The sequence below is a fragment of the Acanthopagrus latus genome, chromosome 4, assembly GCF_904848185.1.
Source record: "Acanthopagrus latus isolate v.2019 chromosome 4, fAcaLat1.1, whole genome shotgun sequence".
Lineage (NCBI taxonomy): Eukaryota > Metazoa > Chordata > Actinopteri > Spariformes > Sparidae > Acanthopagrus > Acanthopagrus latus.
Window position 1 is genome coordinate 25,403,136 of NC_051042.1, and position 22,274 is coordinate 25,425,409.

The following is a 22,274-nucleotide window of genomic DNA, read 5'->3' on the forward strand; positions in this document are numbered from 1 at the left end:
AACATTTTACAGATCATGGAGCAGGACTGTCGAGCTGGGATCACTGCGACTGAGAAATGACTGGCACCAAGCTCCTGTCTCACATGGGTTGTGGTGTGTTAGCCAGGCCCTCCTCCTTTCATGAACAAGGGGAGATTTTTTTTTTTCGAATGTTTTAGCTCGCAGATTATCTTCCTTGTGCAATTTACACCCATAAAATCTGCTCGCTCTCTCTCTCTCTCTCTCTCTCTCTCTCTCTCTCTCTCTCTCTCTCTCTCTCCCTCTCTCTCTCCTGGCTCGCTCTCTGGTTGCAGTGTGTGTTAATATTGCTGGGCTGTTCTCAAACTCAACCACCTGAAGGTGGGGGAAGATACCACCGCCATGTTGACCATATGGCCAGCTTATTATGCACTGGCAGAGCATCTTAATGAGAGTCCACAACCTGACAGAGACATTCTTTTGAGCCCCCTCCACACACACACATCATCCCAAATGCACACGCACACACAGACACACACAGGCACAAACACCGGCACCCATACACAACTGTGCAACTACTTGCCACACACAAACAGAGAACTTTTGTGCATTTCCTTCACACACACACACAATTCTGAAATCATTCAAGCGTAGGCACAGGCTAAAATCACAGCCCCGCACTGACACCCAGTGGTAACAGACACGCACTAAATCTGTTCCGGCCAACAAGGTCAGCACTGATTGAAGTCATCTGTTGGTTTTGTGTTGGAAAAGCTGTTGATGTTTTTGACACAGCTCACATGAAAATGATAAAAAACGGACTACAATTGACGAAAAAAGTGATTGTTGATGAAGTGGAGGGCAAACAGCAACACTTTCACCAAAACAGAAAAGCTGATTCAGGTTTGGCTGTAATACCACAACAGAATACTGGTTGCCACGGTGCTGGATGAGCTTTAAGATAGGGCGTAGCTTTACAACCCGAGAGGGAGATAAAGAAGTGATATAAACTGGCATTTCATGCTCCTGTTGAGCATTTGCTCAACAACCCTTTACATAAACAAATCCCAAATATATCTACACAAGTATATGATTCTAGAAAAGCTTTATTTGTATAGTCCAGGTTGCCTCAAAAGGCTTTATGATCTGTAAAGCCTATAACACCATCTATCCTTCGACCCTCAGATTTACTCACACAATAAAAAAAATGAGGCAGCATTAATGTGAAACCGCAAAAAACAATGCCAGGGCACATTCAGGGGAGCATTTTTCATCGCCCAAGGTTACTGTTGGTAGAGAACGCTAATCTAAGTGTTGGTCTGAGTTAATTAAACAGAGACAGAGAGAAAGCGGGAGGGGGAGATCATATTATGTGTACGTGTGTGTGCACGTGCACACACAGCGAGGTCAAAACCTACTTACTGGAACCTGAGTCGAGATTTGTGTGTGTGTCTCTGTGTAAATGATCCTTGTACCTTTTTACTGCCCCCCATAAAAACTTGATAGATAACATTTTTTTGGTCACTGACAAACTTCACACACACATACACAGAGAGAGAGAGAGAGAGAGAGAGAGAGAGAGAGAGAGAGAGAGAGAGAGAGAGAGAGACCCATCTTGGGTGGTTATGGGATCTTAGGCTGATGGTTATCTTTTAGTATCCATCAACCTGCACATACACACTTTGTGATATGCATAGCTTCCATAAAACACACACACGCGATCACACACACCTAAGGGGGCTGAACCTGAGCGTCTGCAAGGGTGTAACTTTCATAAGCTAGTGATAACACAGACAAACAGCTGGACAAAGGACAAAAAAGACTGACAGATTGACGGAGACGTCAGTATAGTTGGACTCCAGTCGACTTCACTTACCTTAACATCTTTACTTTTCAAAATGAAACTAACTTACATACGACCTTGAGCTTCGAATTTCACATCATTTAACTAAGAACCGAAGGTTCTTCGGAGAAGAGAAACAAAGCTGCCTGGGGTTGGATCACTGAAGAGCACTTGGAGATAAAGATCTAATTAACAGGAGAGTTAGAGAAATAAAGGTAAGGCCTCTCTGCTTTCTTTTATTGCAGAATGACTTGAGGTCGATGCTAATGATGACTAATAGAAATTATATTCTTTGTCATGGGTTCACATTTATCTTTAAAATACATATCATACTGTAGGCAATCTGTTAAAATAAATATGACATCTGTTTGCTGTTTAAATATTTCCCCTCTTTGACTCTTCACAGGCCACCAGAAGACGTGGCGTAGGAGAGCAAGATGGAGGAACTGAAAGCCAGAGGAAAGAAAAGAGAAGGACGACATGGGTAAAACTAATTTACAATACTTGCTGCCTTCTGAAGGTCATCACGTTTCATTTCTATTGTATTTATGTGGGTGACTGATGTTACACATGAGAGACAGAGTGTAATATGTGACATGAGAATATGTGGAAGGCAGCCTGCTGAGGCCAGTGACCGCAGTTTGATCTTCACTGTCCAGCCAGATCAAACATATGGCCAATAGATTTCTTTAGTTAGCAAAAGACTGTTTGGTAAACATGTTAAACAAAATTGTTTCTAAACAAAACATATAGATTTATTTTCATTAGGGGTGTAACCAAAACCTACTACATGTATTTGTATTGAAAATTGTGACACCATAGGTCTATTAAGAAGACACAAATTCAATATGGAACCAAACTTCATGAAAGTCTTTTGACCACAACTGTGAGCAAAATGACAAAATGATCAGTGTACCTCAATTACATACATGCTACATGAAACATAATTTGTATTTGAATCCCACCCTCAAAAAGTGAAGGCATGTTAGTTTTATAACTATTTATAGTTCAGGTGAAAATGAAAAGTAAATGACAGTTGTCACTGTTTCAAAAGCAACGAAACACAGAACTGGAAGAGCACCGGGCCGCTGCGTCTGGATGCACTGCCATCTTGGAAATATATATGGAGAAGGGGGTCTCAAGCAGTTATGAAAATCAAGTAGATTTAAGTGAATATGAAAAGAATTTAGATAAACAAAAATGCGAGTACAATGTTTTAAAGCTCAAGCTCCAAAAAACGATCAGATACAAAAGACATTTAGAGTGAATGAAATGTCACTGAAGAGAAAGTTCAAGGCTCTAATCCCCACATGGATCCAGAAATTGCTTTGTTTTCTTGTCTAGTAGAAAAAGTAATTGAAATCTATTGGGGATAAGCCCAATTTATTGTTAGAATATAGAAGTGAAAAAACATTATTTCAAATATTGCTGCACAAATTCAGACACATTTGGATGCTGTTGGTTTCTGTTCAGGGAGTATTTTTGTTTAATCAGATTTGTCTATATCCGTAGTTTCTTTTAGTCAGAACTGACCACTGGACTGTGTGATTGGTCCAATAGGTGAATAGCTTTTTGTTGTACAGGAGCTCTGATGAAGAGGTCTAGGTAATTATTTATAATTTGGTTTCAAATTACTGGAAGTCATAAAATTACATAACAAGTTTATTTCCTTATTCCAGGTGGTTACATTGGTTATCCTTTAACCAATAACACCACAGGGGTGAGAATTTATCATGCTATCAAGTTTAGAGTTGTGTCTCATTGGCTGTTTCAGAGAGACAGATGAAAAGGATATACGTCAAACACACCGTGAAGTTTTGGCAATTCCACTTCCTGTCCGTAGGCGCACAACGTTTATTGACCTCTTTATCATTGTTAGGAGGTTCATTGTAAGGTAGATAGGTATTGGTAATGGGCACTATTACTGATATATCATAAAGTATTGTACCACCATGTTTCTATTTGGTATAATTTACAGTGTGAGGAAACGGTTAATTTCCCTTGTGCACTGCTGTGCTTTCTCTTTATTGCTGTGGCTAATATCATCCCCGCAGATACTGACTGCTGTTAGGGGAGTTCTGCTCCGTTTAAAATGTTAAATACGTGCCACAGTTTTAATCACATTCTCCATACTGGTTCCTCTGAGGTCAAAAGAAGCTGGTTGTTTTTAGTGGTTTAAATTGAAAACTGAATAATACACGCTATCTATGTTCTGCTGTCCTCCATGTGATTAAGAGACCGTTCTCTTGGGAAACAACTTTGAAAACTCTGATATAAGAGATACTGTGTCAAATCAGTATCAGTGAAGTCTGAGTATACTAGCAAATTACTTGATATTTACCATTCATGATTGGAGTCTAACAGTGCATGAAGAGCTGTACAACTGTGATGAATGAGGAGCGTACGAGAGTGACGGTCAACAGTTAAATTCTGTGCGAGTTGAACCGATCTGCTCTGTTCTGAACTGAGCAGCGTCCTTGAGTAGGATAAAGAACTGTGTTATGATACGCATACATCACGGCAGAACCGCATTTAGATTGATGCCCCTGTTTATATTAGTGTGATAAAACACACTACTGCAATAATGAGCACCGGTTTGGACGAAGTCAGAGTTGAAGCTGGCTCTTGTCTGCTCCCGCCTGAGTCAGCTGGTGTTGACAGCCTGCAGATTGATTAACACAGCGTGCTGCTGCCCATCGTTCCCCAAAAGCTTTTTTTTAAAGCTTTTTTTTTAAGTTTTTCTTTTTTTTTTTTTTTTTGATATTTGCAACTGACACTGGTGACATTGTTTTCATGTCGGGCCGAGGGAGACATATCAGTGAATAAGCACAAGAAGACATGAGAGAGTGTGCTACACAACTGCTGTGGCAGATCTCCCCCAAAATGTACTTTTCCTTTCTCCTCTTCTGGCCTTTTCTGTACAAATGTCACAGCTTATGAACCGTGCAAGCAGCTGGTTTGAGTCCATGTTTGTTTTAGGGCAACAACATCCAACAATCATGTTCTGGGGTCGTCTGTTGTTCAGACTCCAGTTTTTAGAATGTCAGAGACCAAAAATCTGTGCATGATGGTGGATGCAGTCTATGTAAGTTTCAGCCAGTGTAACAAGTCGTATTATGAAGCTGAGAAAACAAATATTTACCAATAACATTATGATGGCAGGAGGTCTTCAGCGGCGAGCCTGTAGCAGCATGCGCAAGTTAATGTTAAAATTAGATTCCTTGATTTTAAGTATCTTTGCTCTCCTACATTAAGCAGCTTTTTATTGCTATTTATGCAACGGCTGCTTATTTACCTGAACTCGTATTTTTGAGGGGGTTGCTGTGGCAAAGTCAACGATCATAAAGTGCTATCAACCCGAGGCAGATAACCCACACCCTGATAAATTATGCTGTATTTGACATTAATCAGCCAGCCAGTGGATGACGACAGCAAGGCTGATAGACACACTTGGGTCATTAATTTGGTTACTAAGTCCAGTATGAGTACGAGTGCATTCTGTGGGCTCAGTCATCTTAAATGCCTGCTGTGTTTCATTAGGTTCCCCGGTTAGGAACCAGCCGTCATTAATCCTAACTTGAGGACACCGCATTTCAAACCGACTCGTGACAATAAAGAAGACAGACAGAAAATAACATGCAAAAAACAAAAAGAAAAAAAGAAAATATTCTGTACGCTGATCCGTCTGAGCAAGAGCACAGTGATAAGAGGTCGTTTCTTTCTGTGACTAAGATGAGTGAATCATTATTATCTATGGATCCTTCTGAAGACAGAGTTCAACAACACACCCTGATCCTGACAGACACCAGCCAGTCATCTGCACTATCATTATCATGCTATGATAAACATCTTCATTTGGGAGCATTTGCTTCCTTATGATGTCAAAACTTTTCAGAGTCCAGCATCAGTGAATAGTTCAGTGGTTCTCACTGCCGTGGTGCCATCTTGAGTTTTGGAGTGACTCTCGCCTCAACACATAATGTGGGATAACGGTGATGTAGAGCTGCAACAAACTAGTATTTTGATCATCCAACAGTCTGCTGATTATTTACTTTGTCTACAAAATGACAACAAAAAAAATAGTGAAATGAAGCTCATCACAATTTCCCAGAGTCCAAGATCACAATCTTCAGAGTGCTTCATTAGTCTACCAACACACCAGAATCAAAACACTGCTCATGACCCATCGTATGAGAAAGAAGAAAGCCAGGAAACAGTTGAGATTTTTGCTCAATCAGTAATCAAAAACATCTTGCTGTGATGATAGCTGAAGTCATTCGATGTTTTCATGTGTGTTTCTCAGAGATACATGGGATCCGTTCCAGCTGAACCCAGTCGGTTCTGAGAAGGAAAGCAAGAGACGATGTTTCCAGTTGGCCCAGTACCTGGTGGCTGTTTTAGTGGGGATGGCTGTCATAACCAGTGCTGTTATCGCTAAGGTAGGATATTTTGTATTTCTCTGCCTGTCAGTCTATCTATTCATGAAGTTATTCATCTATCTACCATTGCTGTCAAGCTACAAAGAAAGAAGTATCACCACAGTGTCGCAGGCACTAAATGTGGAGCTTTAAGATAAAAATGTTGGGGTTGTTTTGATTCAGATTGGACTTTTGAAACACCACCAAAATTGCCTTCAGTCATCTTCGATAAAAGTCAGAGTGCCCACAGCCACTTCTCTCAGAAGTAGGCTCTTAAAAACATACAGTATATATAAAATCTCTTCATCACAGTTAACTAGATTCAATTACCAGAGAGTCTTTTTTTTTTTCCTTTCTCTGTCTTTTTGATGTGTGTAATTTGATAAATTGCATGAAGCATTTATTTTTGCATGAATTGCCCTTTTGCATGACAGCGCTTTGATTTGTTGTGCTTTGATTACTTGTCCATCAAATAGTAATCATTGGTTCTGTGACGTCTTTGCTTGGGGTTTTTCAGAATTTCTCTTTTCGTACATGCAAACCTCCCAGTAATTTCCTCACACTTTTAAACACATAGATGATATCTATTTATTTCTTTTTGAGAGGGAAATATAGTAGCCATATAAACAGTATGGAGTGGCACACATCAAGGAAGTATAATAAGGAGTGTAACAGGCAGTTGGAAGCTGCTGTGTGCTGTATGTTGTGTGTCTCTGACTGGCAGCAGTGTTTGAAGTTGTTCCTTGAACAGTTCCTTGTAAATATTCAACCAACCCTTGGTGCTTAGAAAACCTGAATACAGTTGTAAATGTATTAGTGTCACAATATCTGGAATTTCTAACTTTGTGAGACAACACTGAGCGTATACATTTTAGGTTTTTATTAAGATATGAATATAATATGGCTGGTGTACTGTGTGTTAAGCACAACAGCGTCTAAGTTAATTTACTTATGAATAGAATTAGAGGAGTAGAAGGAAGCGGACGGACATATGTGAGCTTAAAATGAATGTTGACACTGTTGTATATGTAGTATTGAGTAATTGTTTCAAAATTAGTTTTTGGTAACGTGATTATAGGTTAAACTCTTATTTTTTTCATCAGAAACTGAATAGTTTATAAAACCATGTGTCTTATCTGTCTCTGCCTTCCTGCCTGTCCACAAACAAAGAACTATACTTAAAATGCCTGATCCCCTTGTACCAAACTCATTTTCTCTCTTTCAATCCTCCTCTCTCTGGTATGCGCATGCATTTTCTGCTTTTGCCTCTGTTCCATTCAGTTCTCAAGGAATTTGAGTTAAATTCCCTTAAATCTTCCACCTTCAGCTTCATCTTTTCTCTGTCTTTCTTGAATCACAGGATCATGCTTGGACTTGATAAACAATGCGTTCCCAAAATGTCATTGTCTCCGTTTTACTACAAGAAAAAAATTTATTAATTTTTAACCTGATGAACTTCTCTCACGGTTTGAGGATAAACACGGACAATAAAGCAATAGGGTGTCCTAGATAGGAGTTACAGTAAGACAGGAGGAGCTGGAAGCAGGAAGGATGCAAGCAAACCCCAGTATTACATATCTTATCTTATCCATCTATAACTTTGAATGCGACATTAAGAGTTGTTAACTTTTTTGGTTTTCTGTCTCATCCGACCAAACCGGCTTTCTTTAACATACTTTGGGTCTCTGTCCAATCAGGGCTCTCTGTTGGTGCTGTCAACAATGTCCAGTCCACACTCAGGGCGCCCTGCAAATGAGAAACAGTTCTACATGCTGATGTTGGTTTTCTGCCTGGTCTTCCCCAACTTCCTGGTGTTTTTGAAATCACTGTGGAGGGTCGCCTTCAAGAGCTTCGTCCAGCCCAACATGAAGACCATGTCATTTGTAAGTTGCTCTAACGGATACTCACTCATCTATCGACGCGTCCTGCATTGCATGTAATTACAGACAAGGTGTTTGATGTTTCATTTGATTTGATGTTGCATTTACAAATCAGCCGTTTTCAGTAGTTGTTGAGTATGACAATATTAAGGTCAGCACAGCACAGTTGAAATATACATCTCGCTTGGGTTTTTTTTTTTAACGGAAGTTTACAGCTATAAGAATCACAGAAACTCATGGCTACCTTCCGATATTATATGGCATTATTTTCAGTAACTCACTGATTACCATAACTGAGTAGGCTGCCTGTTGCACAAGCTGTATGAGTCCAAGTCCGATCTCACGCATTTCTGTAAAGAGCAGAGCTCGAGAAACTTCTAAAAAGTGCAGAAGGGCGGCAGTGAGGGTACACCATGGGAACAACATCACTGCCGTTTGAGAGAGAGGGAAATACATCATAATGTTAGTATGCACTGCTGCCAGTTAATGGGAATATTCACTATCATTAGTTGTGTAAACAGCTCAGTCGGAATATTGTCTTTTTTTCAGAATGAGGGGTCAGTGTCAGTACGGTTTTAATAAATGATATGTATCAGTGTGAGTCTTAGCTGTGATACTTAAATTTGACCCTTTCACCCACCTGTAAGAAACCCGGTAAGCAAACCTAACGGTGTGTGTCTTTGTGTCTCATCCAGATTTGTGCCGTGGAGTGTTTGGTGTCTCTCGGCACTTCGATCCTGGTGCTCATCGTCATGCCTCAGTTTGATGTGTTGACCAATCTCTTCATCAGCGGAGGAGTCTGTATCGTGTCTGCCATCCTGCAGATAGTATACCGACTACAGCAAGAAACATGGAAAATCATTTTCCCAATCTGCTCCCTCACTCTCACCATTACCGGTAACTCTCTTTATATTTACTCTTCATCCGCACAATCTCTGTCAGCCTGTCTGTCTACGCCATTACTGGTAATAACAATCTACAGAAGAATGCAATTAAAAAAGTGGATATCCATCATGAATGATACCTTCACAGACTCAAGATGGATCTCACAGTTCTTTACTCCTTGGACTTAAACTGCACTTCACACACAAAAAAAAGACCTTTTACAGTCTGCTAAGTCATAGGAGGTCATATGTTTAATATCCATGCTAACAAAGTCTTTTCAAATTAGAACTTGGATGGGGGTGAAGCAGAAGCCGACAAGTTCTTCCAAAATAACGTATGCAGTGATGGCAGCTGTCACAGCGATTGTTTGGCTGTGTTTCTCCCACTTGGGTTGAACACATTTCGGTTCATGTCCTCAAGTTTTGACTAGACTGAGGTGTCACTCTAATTATCCGTCATGTCAGTTCTCTCACTCTCTTTTCACCATTGAGGTGTGTGTGTTTTTTTTTTTCCCATGGAGTGTCTGATCCTGTAAGTCTGTCACCCTAATTATGACGGCTGTCTCAGACGAATGATGTAAGATTTGCTAACCGGCATAACAGCGCTGCTAAGTTCTGATCCGAGTATTCAAATACAAGTTGTGAGTAGGATGCAAGCTCCAGGTTTCACTGTAAATTAAATCAATGAGATAAACACTGCAACAGTTCAGATTGTTTTGAAAGCATGTTTGAACACTGACAAACTGTCAGCTGCAAGGTGAACGCAGCCTGAGTATGTTGGTGATTTCTGGTGGAAGCCAAATACTTCCTATAACATACACTGTCAGCCATGTAGCATACTGATTCACGAGGATCAACAATATTGGACAGATACATTAACATCATTACGTCGGTCCAAATCATAACACAATCACTGTTGCCAATCAGTTTTAAAAGTAATATCTAGGACACAGAGTTCATGTCTGAGCAGTGTTAGGGCTTCACAATTAAGTAAAAATGTCAAAATCACAATGTGGCCAAGTGCAAAATTGAATTGGGTATAACTTTTTGATAAAAGCTCAAATGTGTGCCAAAACAGGACTAATATGCAGTAATGTAGTGTTGACTATATTTTATCTATTTTAATTTTTTTTTTACCATATTGTGCAGCACTAAGCAGCATACTTTTAGGTCAACAGCTGAAAAAATATAGAGACAAATAACTGGAAACTGCTTCAATTTTCAGTAATAAGCATATAGTAATAGACAGAGAATAAGAGCCATAACACTAACTGCTTATACACTAAACTAACCAACTGACTGACAAACAGGTTACTGCCTCCTGGGGGTCGACTACATGGTTCGTGTGTCATCACATGTGGACAATCAGAGCGATGACTGCTACTTCTACATTGGACTTGGAATTTTCGCTTCAATCCTCGTCTCCATTTGCTGGTGGGAGAATCCACTGCAGGCTACCAACCGCATGCAGGCATGTTTTACTGGAGTGTTTTCTATTGTTCTGCACTCACTGCACCAATCAGCAAACTAGAACACTACTTTTTTTTTCAAGTCAGCCACCAAACGAGAACGCATCTATGAAATATCGGTTCTTTTGATTGTTGCACTTTTCTTTTTTTTTGATTTTGTAATTGTGTTGCCCACATGGCCAGCTGTCACAGGTGTTTTTCCATGTCCTCCGATGGAGCTTCAGCTGGATGGTGGACTGTTTGTGGTGTAAAGAAACATGATAACTGGGGTCAATGAGACTATTTTCTGATCTCTTTTCTCTCCCCTGCAGAAAAAGCTGGCAGAGTTGGACGGTTTCAGGGACTTTGTGTTTGTGATCAGCAGTATTCTGAGGATAATCGTGATAGGTAAGTGTCAGCCGTCAACAACACTTGAAATGTATTATCATCACCTGTGCTGTGTTCAAAGACACTGTGATCAAGTTCTCATTCAGTGTTTTCAATTTTGTAAAGCTCAACTTCATAATCTGCGCACACACTCAATTTTATGTTAACCAATGCTAACACATTTAACTCCTTTTAAAAAAGTATGTCACACACAAACACATTTTTTTTAAATGTCCAACTGTATATTTTTCTAATAAGATTGTCTCTTCATAATTGTTGCATTCTGTTGTAGGAGGGGTATACCTGTTCTACTATAAAGTTATCAAAAGTGAAGATGATGGAGGCATCATATGGTCGGATTTCAACCTTAATGACGGTGTAGTCCTGAAAATAGGACTGGTGCTGCTTTTCATGCAGGTAGGTAAAAGGAAAAAACTGACAAACAAAAAGTTTGAGACAGTAAGAGGTGAGCAGTAGTTACGTATGGAAGGCATGCACGTATGATCAAGGTTTTTCTTTTCCTTTATTTTACAAATGGTCAGATTGCATTTGTCTGCTGAAGGTTTTGAACAAGTAAAACTGACTGACTTGGACAATAGCTGCAAAGTAACTGAGGGAATAGAAAATCTAAAAACCAAATTAACCGCAGCACCTGATTTATCACGGCCGACTGACCACTGTGGCAGTTTGGATTGTGCACCGGTTCCATCACTGTTTTATCGGACACACACTGAGAAAGAATAGCCTGTTATTTCTAACACGATTTTACAGATTTTCTCTCGGTGGTCTTAAAATGTATTTTTTTTCTCCACTACTCACTGCACAGAGCCATGCGAGCCTAGATCGAATCAGTCAATGAAACACTTTATCAACATACAACTCTTGATAATTCCAGCAGGTTTAACTCGATCACAGAATCAGATATTGCTGATACTATTTTAAATCTGTAGTCTAAAGTAAGTAACAGGCTGAAGTGGAGAAAAAAATGTTTCCACCCCTGACAGTCATTTGCAGTCACTTTAATAAATGCCCTTCCTTCTTCAGGCCTTCTTCTCAGCTGCCAGCCATTGGTTTGGTGTGGTGGCCTGTAAGATTCATGCAGTCAGGATGAGTTTTGCACTGCCCGTTTGTTGCACAGGACCTGCAATCCTGCTGCTGGGACTGCTACTTTTCCTCACTCAGGCAGAAAAATTAGATGGAGCAGCGCACGCCAACATGACAGGTTAGTTAATTTTATCCCCCCATTGACACTGATACTGTTTGTGCTCTGCTCAATGTCATTTAAACTCACTTTTGTTTGATCACTTCCTACCGAGATCCTGAAACATGTCGCTGTGTTTTCACGTTGCAGAGTTTTGTGGAAGCTTGAGTCGTGTGATTGCTGAGAACGAAACCGCCATTTTACTGGAACTTACAAGGAGCATTTGTCGAACTTCACTTGCCAGGTACATGTTTGTGTATGAGTGAGTCAGCAAGTGAGTGTGTGAGGGGATTAAATCTTAGCTGCAACAGTATTGAGCTTGTACCTGTATCAGGTTTATACTATTGTTTATATGTGAGCAGTGCGCCACAATGCATTCAGCCTTTGTGGTTTATTCATGTGATTAAAATATCCTAAGACTGGCCATTTGTATACAGGCATCTACAGTATATGCACAACACATTAAATCTATGTATATTTTGCCTATAATGTGTGTGGGCTATTTGATTGACAGCTACTACTTCCAATGGCCTTTTTCAATGCTGGTTCTGGAAGGAGTGTGTATGTGGTTGGGCTTCGTCTCATGCACCTACCACGTATGGAAGATCAAGGTATGAACATAAACATACACACACATACGCCACCGTGTCTGTCGTTTAGGATAAGCCTCTTAAATTGTCCGTCACTTTGCAATTTGGATCAAGCGACCCCCTTTAAAAGATGAGTTCTGAGATGTTTTTAAGTGCCTGTTTAAATACCACAGCCTTCTGCCAAAGACTGACAATCCCAACATGTCAAGTGGCGCATTCTGTTTAATTTTAGGTCTACCACTAATTTCATCACCTAAATGTCTCTATGGTTACCCATTTCTTAGGTCCAGCGTATCGAGAGAACCTCTCAGCTCTTTGTTCGCCGTCTCTATGAATCTGCTTTCATTGACCTGTCTCTGCTACTCAACACGAAGATGAAGGTGGCGCGAGCCCAAAACGAAGAGAGGTGAGATGGGTGTTAGAAGATTCTTTGGCATAATTCATTATGCAAAAAATAGAAACATCTGTATTTGCATCACCAAGTTAGTTAACCAGTTAAGCTAGTTAGTTAACTGCACGAATATGATCATGAATACGTTTGGTCATAATCTCTCTCCTATCCCCTACCCTCCAGCCAAGATGACATACAGAACTGTGTGATCTATCTTTGTGCCACAATGTGGCATGAGACCTACGATGAGATGCTGAAGATTCTCACCTCCATGTTCAGGTTAGAGACACCGTCGCTGCAGACACCAAGAAAGCGGTACGGGAATCAAGGTGTAAAAAGGCTTTTTTTTCAGTCTCGTTACGGTTGTCTGTTTGTCATTTCAGGTTGGACCGCTATCGAGGTGATCCGAAACAGGATCACAAGGATTGTTTTGACTTTGAATGCCACATTTACGTAGACGATGCCTTCATGACCGAAAAGGAGACAGGAAAGAGGCTGGTTAATACCTACGTCGATGACTTGATCCAGGTCGTCATTGAGGTTTACAGGTGAGATTATCTATCTATCTATCTATCTATCTATCTATCTATCTATCTATCTATCTATCTATCTATCTATCTATCTATCTATCTATCCGTCCCTCCATTCAACCATCTATTTATCGATCCATTCAGGGTGTTCACCAACAAAGAACCAGATGACGTGTCGATCATCGAGGCTCCCTACGGTGGCAGGCTGATGTTTGTCATGCCAGAAGGCAACATGCTCTATGTTCACCTCAAAGACAAAGCCCTCATCAGGAACAAGAAGAGATGGTCCCAGGTATGGAGCATTAGGGGTGTTTTATGTGTTATTATATTCCTGGACATATGTGTGTAAATCCTCGGGGTGTCAAGATTCTCCAGATCAAAGACTTGTTTTGACTTTCATATTAAAGGTCACGATTTGATTCAGTTTTTAAACAAATCTACTATTCAGATTGTAGCTCTGCGTCTAATCGCCGGTTGCGTATTTTCAAAACTGAACATTACCTAATTGTGACTTTCAGATCATGTATCTGTATTACTTACTCGGCTGGAAGGGATACATCGTCAAGAACCCTAAGAAGATCAGTGTAAGACTTTTATGCATTCTGTGTAAAATGTGCACGTAGGAGTTAATTAACGGCGTGGTATTTAAACATGTCAAATATCTATCCTGTTCCGTCCAGCGCCAGAATAACCCATTAAGAGCCAGTTTGGTCTCCTTGGATGGTGAGAGTTACCTGCTGCCTCAGGAAGACAACGACAACAAGAGACGATTCATCTCGGACGACCACACGTACATCCTGGCTCTGGACGGAGACACCGACTTCCAGCCCAAAGCTGTGATTCTGCTTGTTGACAGGTTACTAACGGACAAATTAATCACCTGATTTATATCGCCACGGCTCAGGATTTAGATCGCTTATATTCCAACATCAATCACTGACAATGCTGCTCGACAGGAAATGCCTCATCTAGTTTTGTTTAGTTTATGATTCAGCCAGTTAGGACACTTGTTACAATTGTACAAGAAATGTCTCTGAAAGATGTGTTTAACATATGCATTGTGATTGACAGGTTGAGGATGTATTACAGTGTAGGCGCAGCATGTGGAAGAATCCATCCCACTGGCATGGGTAAGTAGACCTTTTAATAAACTCTCTACACAGTATGTTTGTCTTCTATTCATTTGATACAGTTGCTCAGGTGGGACTAAATAGCAGAAGTGGAGGGTCAGGTGTCTGTATGTGTGTGATGGACGCCCCTGTTCAGCATGTACATAATTACTGTATCCTAAGGACAGACACAAGCTCCCATAACTCTCAACATTAATGAGCAAAGAAAGGGTTGAAGAGACGAGCATTTGTGTTCTGTCTCTCATCTTTTTCTTTCCTTTCTTTTTTTCTCTATCACTTTGTCCGTGTGCCTCTCTTCGCTCACCGCTCCTGCCTTTGAAAAATCCCAGGTCCCATGGTGTGGTACCAGAAGTTTGAGTATGCTGTGGGTCACTGGCTGCAGAAGACGGCAGAGCACGTGTTTGGTTCCGTGCTGTGCAGCCCGGGATGCTTCAGTCTGTTCAGAGGGACAGCCTTAATGGACGACAATGTGCTGAAGAGATACACAACGACCGCAAGCAGAGCTTCGGAATATGTGCAGTATGACCAAGGTTGGCACAGATCTGCATGTTCGCGACCGCTTTTGCTTCGCCCTGGTTTGTCACTCTGTCTCTCTTTCTTGACCATTTCTGTCCTTTTCCTTTGTGTTTTGTGCGTCGGTGTTTCCAGGGGAGGATCGTTGGCTGTGCACTCTGTTGCTGCAGCAGGGGTGGCGCGTGGAGTACAACGCTGCATCAGATGCATACACCAACTCACCGCAGGAGTTCAAAGAGTTTTACAACCAGAGGAGACGATGGGGACCATCCACACTGGCTAATACCCTGGACCTTCTGCACAGGTTACTGTTGTTTATTATTAGTAGTAGTGGGGTTCACAGCCATGACCAGGTACTTAGCTAATTAAAGAATTGATACATTCTGATCTTATTCTATTATTTTCTGGGTTTTCAGAGTCATATCTACAGGCTGTACATCCTAAGTCAGCTGACACGTGGACATTTGCATTGTATTCATGTTAACTCTTCTGTGCTCGTGACTTTCAATCACAGCGGCTTAGAGACAGTGAAGAGAAACTCGTCCATCTCCAGGCTCTACATCTTCTACCAGATGTTCACCGTTGGCTCATCTATCCTTGGCCCCGCCTCTGTCACGCTCATGATAGCAGGTAGGTTCAGGTCTAGTTCTTTAATCTACAAGTCCTTACTTCTTGGGCCTCAATCATATCAGAATGTTTTTGTATTCAGATAAGCTTTGTGAAAATTTTGTCTTTACTCTTAAAGTGTATAATAGATAATAAATATATTATAAACAGACAATTTGCTGATCATAAAACAGTTTAATCTTCATCCTTTGGCTTTCCTCAGAAATCTGAGACACACTTTGATTCAGGCTTTTGTCTTGTCTAACGCAACAGCCGCGTTGCGTCTCTCAGGCTATGCTGAAGTTTACGACAGTCACATGATCCTGACTGTCATATTATTTCCTTCGAAGGCATCTAATGTGAGCTGTTTTAATAATTAAACTGCTGTCGTAAAATAAGTTAATCTTATCTTGAACACGTGGGGACACACCTGACATGCCTCTCTCATGCCTTCTATGCACTGTGCAATCTGAGCAATCCTGAGATGGATGGCTAGTGCTGTGCAGTATACAGAAAGAAAGAAAGAAAGAAAGAAAGAAAGAAAGAAAGAAAGAAAGAAAAAGTGCTTACCTATGTGTTCTACTTTTTTTCACATCATTTCCTAATTAGCTGGTTTCTAAGTACGGCCTCTGGACATTATTGACATTTGCTCGTGCATTTTATTCACTGGAATTAATGGGCCACCATCTTGGAGTACTGTATCTAGTTTTCCTTGAACATCCACAGACTAAACTGTAAACTCAAGTAATGCTTATAGTGTCTACCAGGACAAGCACCTTGCCCCAAGATATCTGTATTAATAACTTGATCCAGGACTTACATCTGTTCTTTATTAGAACCTTCCCTCTATTTCTGTCTTTTTTCCTGCCAGGTGCTTTCCAGTTTGTCTTCAAAATCGCCGGCACAATTTCCATCATCATCGCGAGCGTTCCTCCCGTCTTCTACATCATCGTCTGCTTTGTAACCAAGAGTAACACCCAGATAACCATCGCGGCCATCATGAGTGTTCTGTACGCGTTCCTCATGACAGCGTCCTTCTTCTCTATCATCGGTGGGTGAAAAAAAAAAAAAAAATCTTTGTGAATTTGTGTGACATTAGTAAATGCATTTTAAACCTCTAAATGTCCATACATGCATCACATTTCCCTTTCAGGTGACATGGTGATGCAGGGCACCTTCTTGACCCCCACTGGTGTGTTCTTGGTTTCTATGACAATCATGTACCTGGTGACAGCTTTACTACACCCTGAGGAGTTTGGTATGGTTATGTTATATAACTGTAAAAAAAAAAAATGTATGTTGTGTACATTGTATGTTATATTGCATTAATAGTTTATGTAACGCTGTTTTATGTTATTTTCTCCTCCAGGGATGATTGTCTACGGTCTGATGTATTTCATCTGCATCCCCAGTGGATACCTCCTGCTGACCATCTACTCACTGGTTAACATGCACATTGTGTCCTGGGGCACAAGGGAAACCAACAAGTAAGGCGCTGATCATTATTAGAGGGAGTAGTTGCTCCTTCGGCAGCAAACAAACCCCGCAGTTTCCAAATCTAATTATCCGCTGATCGAAGGACAATCTCTCGCTTAATAAAGCCGGGCTCTGAATACAGGAGTTTTGGGCTGATTTTCCCCCAACTTCCGTTAATTGAAGGAGAAATCTGGTCTGGGAACTTCATCGGCCCAGATTATCTAGAAACGTGAGGGGATTTTGAGATCCAGTCATAAACCTCCTGAACTGCTCACAGACCAGTTAGGGCTGCCCAGATGAATTCACATATATTTAACATGTTTGATATTTAGGAGTTAGAATCTGGATGATTACAACAGTACTGTTGGAGCAAAACATTGAGGGAGTTTGGTCTAAAACAAAAAAAAAACAGGCAGCATAGTGTTTTATTTTTCTGACCGTCCTTCCTTCTGTCTATCCGTCTGTCTGTCTGTCTGTCAGGGGAGAAGAAGTGGTGAAGAAGAACACTAATCTTCTGTGTGATCGAAACTGTAAACTCTGCTGCTGGGACATGAGGTTACAGGTACTGTTGCCCAACTAGCCACACGTGACAAGCCTCCCCACAGATGAGTAGACGGGCAAATTAATGATCTTATCGTCTTGTTTTACAGGTAACGCAGGAAACAGAAAATCTGATGATTCAACAGATCACGAGCCAGATCGCGCAGCAAGCCCTTCCCCTTGCAATCACCAACCAGGAGACTACTAAACAAAGAGCAGCAAAGACGGAGCCTCAAGCCAAAGTCGACAAGAGGATGGAAGCAGATTTGGACGTGTCGGGAGCCAAGACACCTGACAGTTCATCCAGTGATGAACCGGACAGGAAGCCAGTGATTCGCTTCCAGGATCAGTCTAGTGATTCTAGGTATTTGTTTATTCCATTAATCATTAATCTATTTGGCCACTTTGTATCTTAGTTTATCCTTTGGACATCTGTACCTTCATTAATCAATCAACATAGTAAAGTGCTGTTCAAGTCCCAAACTGAGGACACGCGGCTGTTCCTCTTTCTGTTCTTGTGGAAGAAAATAAAAACATACATACATACTACAAAAATGTGAAATCCACACCGCCCAACACTGACAGAAATGTGTGCGCCTGTGTGCAGTGACGAAAATGATGACAAACAATCGAGCATATCGCGGAGCATGTACAGTGACGACGACAATGACTTCAATGAACTGGAGGATGCAGAGGAGTTTCCCATCAGTGGTGAGAAGCACTTCACGGTGTATTTTGTCCTGAATACTTCAAACAATTCAGCATGTAGAAACCAGTGAAGCATGCTATAATAACTTATAATCACTTGTGCACAGACTGGGTGGAGCCTGTGAAAGAAGAGTTCTTGAAGAAGCTGACCTACGCCAACATGAAAAGAAATCTACAAGAACAAATACGGTAAAAAAGAAAAAACGAACCTTTTACAGAGAATTTTATATTTGATATTTTCTTGAGCACCCAGCTTTTGTTAAAACATCCACAAATACTGTGGTGAACATCACTGAAAGCAAATGAATAGTCTGTCTTGTATCTGTTTCTATACACGTGTGTGTATTTGTAAACTTACAGTTGTTGGGGGTGTTTTTTTGGCACCTTTCTTGCCCTCAGATACGTACTTCGTAACAAAAATGAGGATGAAACGTGCGAGGAGCTGGTCGCCTTGTTAACAGACGTCCTTAACAGAGAACTAAGTGGAGACGGGCCTGAGGATGTTCTGTCAGAAAGCCGGCTGGAGGAGTTACGACATGCACTGGAATCCCAGGTAATAACAAACAGCAGCAGCAGCAGCAGCTATTTCAGTTTTCTTTCTGTTAACATTACTTTTCTATAACATACACTTTAAATGCTTTTATTTGTAAAGCTCTCGATTTTATGAGAGACAAAACAGATTAGACTGAATTAATAGCTAACTCACTTTCTCTGTCTCCCAGGCTCGCCATTATCTCAGGAGCGCGAAAATGGACAGATTACTGAAGAGAGTGAAGAGAGCCATCGATAAAACACTCACTGCCCCACAAGTGCAAAAACTAGATGAGGTAAGATGCTTTTTTTAGTCACTGGATCTGTGAGAGGCAAAATACGGTACAACAACACCGAGCAGGGATCAGTCTGTCTACACCGTCAGTACTTCACACCTGGTCGGTCCAAGACAGTAAGGTGACAAAGCCAGGCGTTGCACAGGGTTGATGAAAATGTTTTGGCATTGTTGGCTTTACTGTCGGGGAAACCAAGAGTAAAGATACATAAAAAAAAAAAAGAAGAAAAAAAAAAGTTACCATCCTGAAACAGTATTTCATGATTGTCTTTGTGATGTCAGATTATCAACATTTGTAAAATAAACAAGTCTGTGTGCGTGTGTGTGTTTAGGGTGAGCAGGACTTCTGGATCAAGTTAATCGAACGCTACTTGAAGCCCATTGTTGAAACAAAAGCACATCAGGAGGAGGTCACCAGAGAACTGAAGTCACTGCGCAACAAGGTCGGCTATCTGCCTTTACTGTTTGTGCTAATGTGTTGTTTTTTTTGTGTGTGTTCTGGTGGCATTGGTTGGTAAAAGCAAGTGTGTAGTGTGAAAAGGTCTACTAAAGGAACACCTGCAGAGAGGGAGAGGCCACAGGTCAATCAGAAAAGTGCTGTGTCTCGTTACTTAAGTTTATTGCTCTTCTGATTGCTGTGGCTGACTTTGGACCGCTGTCAGGCCACTCACAAACTATATTCCTATATTGCACGTCATGACATCAGAGCAAGTTAAAGCAAAAATGTTCCTCCAACTGCGCTGAAAAGCCATTTGGAGCTCTTTGGAAAAACTGTAAGAGTTAGAGGAGCTGTTTGGTGGACAAACGGAAGTTTTGTTGTTGTTTTTTCAATCTGTCTAGCTCAGGTGGAAATGGGAATATCACTGAGCAAAGCCTCATGGGATATTTCACAGTAGATCTTTCTGGGACATCCATCTCATCTCTTGTCACGCTAACAATGCAAGGACTCAAGTAGACATGTTGTTTCAACATTTAATATGAAGGCTTTGAAAAAGTATATTTCCTCCCCACAGGCCGTCTTCCTGTATTTCATCGTCAACGTCCTGTGGGTGGTAGCCACTTTCTTCCTGCAGGCCATCGGAAATGACATCATCAGCATCAAGATCCCCAAGTATATACCAGGCAAAAATACTACAGGAGAATACCTTAAGGTGAGACGGACAAACTGGGCTGCGGCATATTTTTAAGTGTCTGCCAGCTCCTGCTATCTGCTAACTGCTATCACCACTTTGTCTTGGCAGGTGGAGCCTCTCAGTTTGATGTTCCTGTTGTCTTTTGCTGTTCTCCTCCTTGTCCAGTTTCTGGCCATGTTATATCACAGGTACACGCACACTCAAACAAACCCACTGAATACTCATTGCTTCAGATTCAGTTTTCCTTGACGTAGAAATTCTACCAACGTTTTTTATGCACATACCGAATGTTTTCCACAGAAATAAAATGACATCTCCTGTAGTTAACTTGGCTTGTTTTCATCTTGGTGTTTCTCTGTTTGCAGGGTGTACACTCTCATCCACGTGGTGTCATATCGCAGCACAGAGAAAGACTACAAAAAGAGAGACGTAAGCAACAACACACGTGTGCACATGCAACTGCAGGGAATTAACTTGTGTGGTGGAGGACTTAGGGAGGCTTGACCACATTAAGGCGTAATTTTTTAACTGAATGACAATAGAAGCTTGAGTATTAGGATATGTCTGGCTTTGCTTTTTGGAAATAACAAAGCTGAGCTGTTATAGTGGCATCTCACTCTGGTTGACATGAATTTGGTTTTCAGCTGTTTTATATCTTCTCGATTTGAATAAGTCTGTTTCTTTAGTTTCACACAACCTCTTCCTGTGCCTTCCCTTTCTCCTAGGACGAGGATGAAGAAGACGGCATGACTTTGGAGAACATCATGGCCAATAAAATAGATACAGACGATGATGTGGTGATGTAGTCAGATAAAACGACCGACGGTAACTGTGAAACCCAACAACCAGCGCACACCAATCAGGAGCTCTCTTAGCTTAGAGGGCTGGCATTCAACTACTTCTTTATCACGGCTTCAGCAACGCATAACTACTGTACATTCTAATGATCAAAAAGCAGAAGGTTGCCTGTGGACGGGCCATGTTTTAATCAGTCACAGAGACAGAAAATCATCTCGTCTTCAGCACTCCTCCAGCAGATGCTTTGCCTCTCGGCTAAATAGATTTGAGTACGATCCAGCTGGGGAGGCAAAATGGCACAAGGGAAATTAACCATAGCAGATCCAATAATCTTTGTTTGACAATATAAAATGAGGAATTATGAAGATGTGAGCTCAGGTTTCTACACAATGGGATATCGAGTAGGAGAGTTTTAATGACGGTTTTATTTGAATGTATTTGCTCTGAAGGCTTGTATTTATTTTATTTCGAGTGTAATTGACTGAAGACAGAGGGTGCATTTCTCATCGAACAATGATTTAGGAGGACTGATAACCAAATTTAAAAAGATTGTGTTCCAACTGGTGTTTGTTCTGTTCTGTTTTCTGCTTGTGTGTCTGTATTAGAATCATGTTTTTGTTTCAGTGAATTTGGATGTATGGAGGCAAATCATGTAATTGAGCTTCTTTTAATGTTTGAATGTGTTGCTGTCTCTGCTCACCCCTCCGAGACTTTATAAATGCGATATTTGCACATGAAATATTGTCAGAAATATTTTTACATTTTATTTTGAGCTTACATGTTATATTCTAGTTTGATGTCATTTACATGTGTTGACTTTTTAACATTATATAAAGACGTATCAGTGTAATTATGTTTACCAATTACGTAAACAAATTGTATGTAAAACTGATTTAATTAAAATAAATATTAAATTAACACAGCATTTTATGTACAAGCTGTATTCATCTCTTATTTATCTTGCTCCTGCCACTGGTTTGTTATTGTGAGGTTACAGGAAGTGAGCCAAGTCTG

General features: G+C 40.8%; 1 protein-coding gene across 1 annotated transcript; it reads left to right on the forward strand.

Annotated features, from left to right (window-relative positions):
- The first annotated feature begins 1,746 nt into the window (after nt 1-1,746).
- Nucleotides 1,747-22,183, forward strand: chs1 (chitin synthase 1). Its single transcript, XM_037095277.1, has 35 exons — nt 1,747-2,016; nt 2,208-2,285; nt 6,105-6,240; nt 7,917-8,102; nt 8,795-8,996; nt 10,294-10,454; nt 10,764-10,839; nt 11,111-11,235; nt 11,863-12,040; nt 12,170-12,263; nt 12,534-12,630; nt 12,894-13,015; nt 13,184-13,279; nt 13,384-13,548; nt 13,675-13,822; nt 14,049-14,114; nt 14,211-14,386; nt 14,602-14,660; nt 14,990-15,190; nt 15,309-15,477; nt 15,688-15,803; nt 16,651-16,830; nt 16,933-17,037; nt 17,149-17,266; nt 17,736-17,817; nt 17,906-18,159; nt 18,403-18,506; nt 18,611-18,692; nt 18,903-19,056; nt 19,226-19,330; nt 19,662-19,772; nt 20,343-20,480; nt 20,571-20,650; nt 20,828-20,891; nt 21,188-22,183. The coding sequence occupies exons 2-35, from the start codon at nt 2,239-2,241 to the stop codon at nt 21,266-21,268; spliced, it is 4,278 nt and encodes a 1,425-aa protein (XP_036951172.1). The 5' UTR covers nt 1,747-2,016; nt 2,208-2,238; the 3' UTR covers nt 21,269-22,183.
- Nucleotides 22,184-22,274: the final 91 nt, after the last annotated feature.

Coding starts and splice junctions, on each gene's coding strand:
- chs1 (XM_037095277.1), top strand. CDS start 2,239: ATGGAGGAACTGAAAGCCAGAGGAAAGAAAAGAGAAGGACGACATGG. Junction 12,041..12,169: donor AGCGCACGCCAACATGACAG/GTTAGTTAATTT, acceptor TTCACGTTGCAG/AGTTTTGTGGAAGCTTGAGT. Junction 16,831..16,932: donor GTCCTTCTTCTCTATCATCG/GTGGGTGAAAAA, acceptor TTTCCCTTTCAG/GTGACATGGTGATGCAGGGC.